The following is a 6850-nucleotide window of genomic DNA, read 5'->3' as shown; positions in this document are numbered from 1 at the left end:
GCTCTTCTGCTGGAGGGTTACTTCTTCTCCCCAGACCAAGAATTTCCTCTCGCTTTCTGTTTGTTTCTCGCCTCCCTTCGTCCGTCCCCTCGTTCATTCTCTCGCATTTGCCCCCGTCGGTCGGTATCTCCGGATATCCAATCTTCACCGCATTCTACGGGTATCCGAATCAAAACTCGAGTAACCGACCATCATAGAGCCGAATTCGCGGGACGTGCGGGTATCTGTTATGCGTGCAACCGAAATTTAGGAACCACGAACCGCGGCGAGTTCGAGATCGGGCATGTGGCTTCCGGAAACTGGACCTATGGATTCGAGTTTGGGTTTTGTCGGTCCATTACACGTATCCACGGGTAACCCGAATCGAGGGAAAGAAAGGGCGAGACACGAGAGGATACAATGAGGGGGCGAGAGGTCGTGAGCGCGAGGAGGCGACCATTACCCATTAGAGTTTCGACGAGAGTTTTGGCATTTATAATTGAGTATTTTTTTTATATCATTCGTAGCGAAATTGAAATTTGGGTTTTTCGATTTCGAGATTTTATCTCACAGCTCGCATCGTTTTCGTCGTGTCTCGCCGCTCACCAAATACGTCTCTCCTCAATTCTTACCGTTGTTCGCTAGCATCCGACTATCATCCCCTCGACCCTTTACCTCGTTAGCCAAGTACTCGTGCCATCCCGCACCGAAGCTCGAATACTTGAACCTGCGAGATCGAGAACGGGTACTCTAAGCGGGAAACCCGAGAAGGCGAGATCAAGATTGGATACACCAAAAAAATTCGATACTCGACCTATGTTCTAGGAGGGACACGGATCGGATATCCGCGTTTTTGGAAATATTCGTCTTCGTTTTCGTCTTCGCGAGTTTTATAAAAATATTATCTCTTTCTCTATCTCATAACATCCGAATACACGTTAAACGTATATCCGCGACTAAATAAAGGATATGAGTGAATACCCATATCTGTGTGTATAATATTTACCAATTTAAAATTAAACAAATATCCAAAAAAATTATATATATTTTAATTTTAAAATATATTTAAAGTTTAAAAGTTCTTATAATATTATAATATACATAAATTTCTAGAAAATTTTCAAATATATAAAATGATTTTGAAGTTAAAAAAATTATGATGTAATAGAAACATTATAAAATCTTAGATATTTCGGTAAATTTGTTTAGAAATGTAAAGGTAATTTGGTATTTTTTATATATATACATATACCTCTTTAAATATTTGAAACTCTGAACCCGAACCTGTAATATGGGTTTTCTATATTTTAATACCTGTTTTCGTTTTCTTTGAGTGTAGAGTACCCGTTTTTCGATTATTCGTAAAGTTGATACATTAGATATCAGTGCATATCTTTAGATATTGCTCTGTAAAGAATTTACAAGACTTATCTTCATACATTAGACGATACAGGGATCAATCATTAAGTGAAGAGAAATCACCAAAAAAAATTATATATGCAAGATTTCTTAAGCTTATTTCCTTCTAAGAATGAGGCAGTGTTGACTCTAACTTCAATCTGTATCATCATGACTCGGAGAAGTGTCGGGCTGTTCTTCTTCGCGTCTCTTCGACTCGATCAGCATCAGGACAACCTCTCGCATGGTCGGCCGAGCAACCGGAGATACGCTCGTGCAGAGCAGAGCGATCTTTAACACCGTGAGCATATGCGAAACGACTCGTTCGTCCTCGACGTTTACCCGAGGATCAAGTATTCCGGATGATAATGCCTCTCTCCTTATGTAATTCCTGACCCAATTCACTAAATCCCCTCCTTGATCCAGCGGTTGGACCGGCGTTTTTCCGGTCAGTAGCTCCAAAAGAACGACTCCGTAGCTGTAGATGTCAGACTTCTCTGTAACTTTCATGGTGTATGCATACTCTGCAGCAAAAAAAAACAAAAACAAGAACAGAACCCTTTTTGTCAGTTTCATGTTCTGTTTCTTTGATGGAAAGCAGATACAGATTCGATGTCACATACCCGGGGCGATGTATCCGTAAGATCCAGCAATGGCGGACATTGATTTGGATTGCGGCATATCAATCACCTTTGCTAATCCGAAATCTCCGACGTGAGCTTCGAACTTGTCGTCGAGGAGGATGTTGTTTGACTTTATATCGCGGTGGAAGATCCTCGGCTTGCAGTCATGGTGCAAATACGCAAGGCCTTGAGCCGCCCCGAGGGCGATTCTGAATCTCGTAGGCCAATCCAAGTTACACGAGGAACCGTGAAGTATTTCCCCGAGGCTTCCCCTCGACATGTACTCATACAGAAGCAGATTCGATCCTTGATGATAGCAGAATCCGTGTAACTTGACTATATTACGGTGTCGGATATTCCCGAGGGTCTGAATCTCGGCTCTGAAGCTGTTATCGACGTTGTTGTTGTTGCCGTCCCGGTTTGAAGCCAGTTTCTTGACAGCTAAGGTGTAGCCTGCGGGTAGAACTGCCTTATACCCTACTACAAAGTTTTCGTCGAAATTATCAGTGGCTGCAACCAAATCTTGGAATGTGAATCCTTCTTTCGGAGGGAAGTAAATGTCGAGAGAGGATGGCGGTTTTCCGACTTGCAAAGCTGAAACTTCTTCTTCCCCCGTCTGAAAACTAATTTTTAAAGGAAATGGTCAAGCCATGATTGTTTGTTTGATAATCAAAGCTTTGAAGCTTGAAATTTTCTATTATTTTTTCCCACATTAATTAAAAAATCCTTACACGTATTGGTCTGCGTGTTACAATATAGCTTCAGCTGCAATGGAGCAGCATAGGGGGAAAGAAAGCACAATCTTGAATTCATTAACAGGAATAGGACCGGTCAGGTTGTTGTAGGAAAAGTTGCAGCCGAGCAAGCTGGAGAGGTTAGCGAAAGAGCTCGGGATTTCGCCCGACAAATGGTTGTTGTTGAGGAGAAGGAACTCGAGCATTGCAAGATTACTGAGCTCTGGTGGGATTTCCCCTGTGAGATTGTTGTAACTGAGATTCAATGCTATCTGCAAGCTGGTCAGACTACCTAAACGCGGTGGAATTTCCCCGTAAAATTCATTTCCGCCCATTTGTAGCTCGGTCAGACGAGATAAGTTCCCGAGAGCTGACGGTATTACACCTGAAAGCTTATTATTTGAGAGCTCAAGAAGCTCAAGCATAGAAAGGGAACCAACCTCGCTTGGTAATGTTCCAGATAAGTTATTTGCGCTGATATCTAGCCGTTGAAGCATCTTGCAGTTGAAGATTTCAGACGGTATTTCCCCTGTGAGCATATTAGACGAGACGTTAAATGTCCCGAGCTGAGAAAGCTTGCCGATCTCTCTTGGGAGCTCGCCGCTAAAACGATTGTCCGCTAGATGCAACCTTTGCAGGGCACTGCAGTTACCAATATCCGAAGGAATCCAGCCATGGAATCTGTTCTGTCCTAACTCGATGGCTGAAAGGTTAACCAAGTTGCACAAGTTCGATGGGAAGCGGCCCACGAGGCTGTTTCTGACAAGACGAAGCTGAACCAGGCTTCTGCAGTTCGTAATGCCGCTAGGGATGTTTCCGGAGAGATTGTTTCCGCCCAAGTTGAGAAGGATCAGGTTAGAATGTAAGCAAAGAAACCGAGGAATCCTTCCAATGAGATGGTTATCGGATAGATCAAGCACCCATAGATTGCTATACAAGCCAAGTCTTGGTGGAATGGTTCCACTGAGGGAATTCTCAAACAGCTGCAACATGATGAGCTCTCTTAAGTACTGAAACCCGAGGGGGATAGGACCCGTTAAAGAATTGATGGAGAGATCGAGCTTTGTCAGGTTCTCCAGTGTAGCAAGCTCAACCGGGATAGTACCCGTTAGTTGGTTCTCGAAAAGGTACAGAAGCTCGAGCCCGGGTATGCGGCCAAGCTCCACGGGTATTTCTCCTGTTAATGCATTCTCTGAGAAGTCTATCTCGAGTGCAGCAGAGAGATTCCCGATCTCTCTCGGGATCGTGCCATTCAAACCGTTCCTGTAAAGGTATAGGAACTTGAGATATTCGAGGTTTCCAATCTCCTTTGGGATTGGTCCAACAAGCTGGTTCTGGTAGAGAGCAAGGACTAGCAGGCTCGTACAGCTGCCAATCTCCTTGGGAATGAACCCTGACAACAGGTTGTCCCAAAGAATCACCTGTGAGAGATTCTTGAGCAAACCCATCTCTTTCGGTAACTGACCGCTTAGCCTGTTTTGTGCAAGGCCAAGAACCTGCAAGCTCTCACACTGGCCAATCTCTGAAGGCAGACTTCCGGATATCAGATTCTGCCCGGCTCGAAAGCTGGTCAACCTCTTGAGTTTGCCAATGGAAGAAGGCAATGGCCCGGTTATGTTGTTGCTGTAAGCCACCAGTTCAGACAGATACGAGAGGTTCCCGATCTCATCAGGGATCGAACCCGAGATTCTGTTGTTGAAGATGTCAAGCTCCCGCAAAGCCAGAAGCTTCCCTATTTCTTTAGGCAACTCACCCTCAACCTGGTTATTGTTCAGAGCAAGAATCTCCAAACTCGAACAGTACCCTATCTCTTTCGGTATATTGCCTGATAACTCATTGTATGACAGATTCAGATACTCGAGATGAACCAATCCACCTATGCTTGGAGACAAGTAACCGGAGAGATTCATCGAAGACAGATTCAGAGACAGAACCTTAGGACCAAAGGGATCGCTGTTGCAGTTCACGCCCCTCCATGAACAAGGTACGGAATCACTCGGATTCCAGTTTCTGAGATTCTCAAAATTATCCACAAACTTGCTCTTAATGTCGAGAAGAAATCGCCCTTCCAAGTTCAACCCTCTTGACTCGGAAACCAAAAGGGTAAGAACAAGAACGGATATGGACAATACAACCTCCTTCTTCATCGTCATCACCATCATCATCTCCATTACCATTTACACATATCCATAACCAGAAGCAGAAATTTCTAGATCTTATTTACAAGACAAGATCCCAGAGTTTCCCTGTCTGCAAAACCACCATACACACGCACATACATGTATATATATATATATATACCCTCCCACCTCTACGCGTCTCTTGAAAATCCATAAGACCCTCCCAAAAAAAACCCGGCTCTTCACCTAACTAACGTGTCTGAAAGCAAAACATAGACCCAAACACATGCCTCCGAAGAGCCTAGGCAAGTAAAAAAAACGACCTTTGAAACTGTCTTTTTTTTTTTTTGATTTACAGAGGAAAAGAGAAAAAAGAAGGGTTTCAGACCTTCCTTTTGTTTTCTCTGAAAACTAATTTTTAAAGGAAATGGTCAAGCCATGATTGTTTGTTTGATAATCAAAGCTTTGAAGCTTGAAATTTTCTATTATTTTTTCCCACATTAATTAAAAAATCCTTACACGTATTGGTCTGCGTGTTACAATATAGCTTCAGCTGCAATGGAGCAGCATAGGGGGAAAGAAAGCACAATCTTGAATTCATTTTTGTATCTGAGGTTGAAAAATAAACGATTAGTTCGTTCATTAATTAATCATTTTTAAAAAAATTAAAATATAAATCTTTCTTCGTCCTTTGTGTAAATCTGAAGGCGAGAGGAAGAGAGAGATGGCCGACAACATGGCATGAGAGCCTTAGCTTTCCCACTTTTCTCACGCCCGTTTTCATGCATTATTTTATTGTGAATAGCAAACAGGTCCCTATAGTTTTCAGCTTTATGCGTAAAGGTCCAATGTTTTTCCAAATTACAGCCTAGCACCTGTCATCTTCTTCCAAATTCCAAGGTTTCCACAACTTAGAGTACAAGATAAATTCACCAGTGAAACGAAAATCGAGTGGTAATATCTTTTCTAAATACAAAACTTACATCTTAAAATATATTTTTCAAGTGTACAAATATTTGTGTACTGTATAACATGAAATATTAAGTTTATGTTAAAAAAATCTCATAATAAATTCACGAAGAATTAGTTGGATCAAAAATTAAAATTTATGATATAATATGAATTCATTCGCAATCTCGCATGAATTTCATGTATATTCATTGCTTATTGAAACAATAGAACTTAGGGTTTATTTGGATGTAAATAAACATGTAACCCAAATTTAGAGCTTAGAATAAAATGGAGGATCCATTTTCAATTAACCATCATTTACATTAAACCCAAAAAGGCGACTTAAACAGTTCACTGTTTATCTATTGATATTTAAACATAAGCCCAAAGGTTTCTGATTATCCAATTATCCTCTATTTTAAAATTATTTTTATATTAATTTAGGCAGAAAGATATGCAAAAGGCACTTTATAAAAGATACACCGCAACAATTGGCATCCCTTTGAAGTGTAAAACTCAAAAATCCATTAACATTCATTAGTGTTTATACAAATAAAATAATACGTTAGAAAAATATATTTATATATATCATTCTAGCCGGTTAAGAGTAGTTCATTGGCTGGTTATTGAGTCCGGTTATGTATTGGTGAATTGAACCAGTTATTGCCGGTTTTGTATGTCAACGGTTGAGGTGAACTCTTGTTTGTTTTTCGGTTTTTAGTTCGTGTATTTTTGGACTTTGTGTTTTGGTATTTACTAAATCTCATTTTTTAATATATAAGAAAACTATTTATTTTCTCTTTTTTCCTGCGTAACATAAGGAAGTGGACCAAATGTTTATCAAAAATCTAGTTTTGAAAGTTGTATAGAAATTCCAAAATTTTATAAATTCATTTTAATATATAATCTCAAGTTTTAGCCACCTCAAACAATTATAAAACATTATATATTCTCATTTAAAATTCTCTTGCATAAGAAAAAAGTCAAGTTATTCACGTAAGACGAATCCCAACCTCTTCCAATTATAATTCTTACGACTTTCAAA

General features: G+C 40.5%; 1 protein-coding gene across 1 annotated transcript; it reads right to left on the bottom strand.

Annotated features, from left to right (window-relative positions):
* Positions 1–1346: 1346 nt before the first annotated feature.
* Positions 1347–5413, bottom strand: LOC104821594 (probable leucine-rich repeat receptor-like protein kinase At5g63930). The gene is given in 2 exon segments (XM_010552514.1): positions 1347–1901; positions 2001–5413. Coding segments are annotated over 2 exon segments (3279 nt in total). The 5' UTR covers positions 4912–5413; the 3' UTR covers positions 1347–1533.
* Positions 5414–6850: the final 1437 nt, after the last annotated feature.

Source organism: Tarenaya hassleriana, unplaced genomic scaffold (assembly GCF_000463585.1).
Source record: "Tarenaya hassleriana unplaced genomic scaffold, ASM46358v1 Cleome1, whole genome shotgun sequence".
In the NCBI taxonomy this organism is placed as follows: domain Eukaryota; kingdom Viridiplantae; phylum Streptophyta; class Magnoliopsida; order Brassicales; family Cleomaceae; genus Tarenaya; species Tarenaya hassleriana.
Note: the sequence above shows the minus strand (reverse complement) of the source record. Positions and strands in the feature narration are given on the sequence as shown.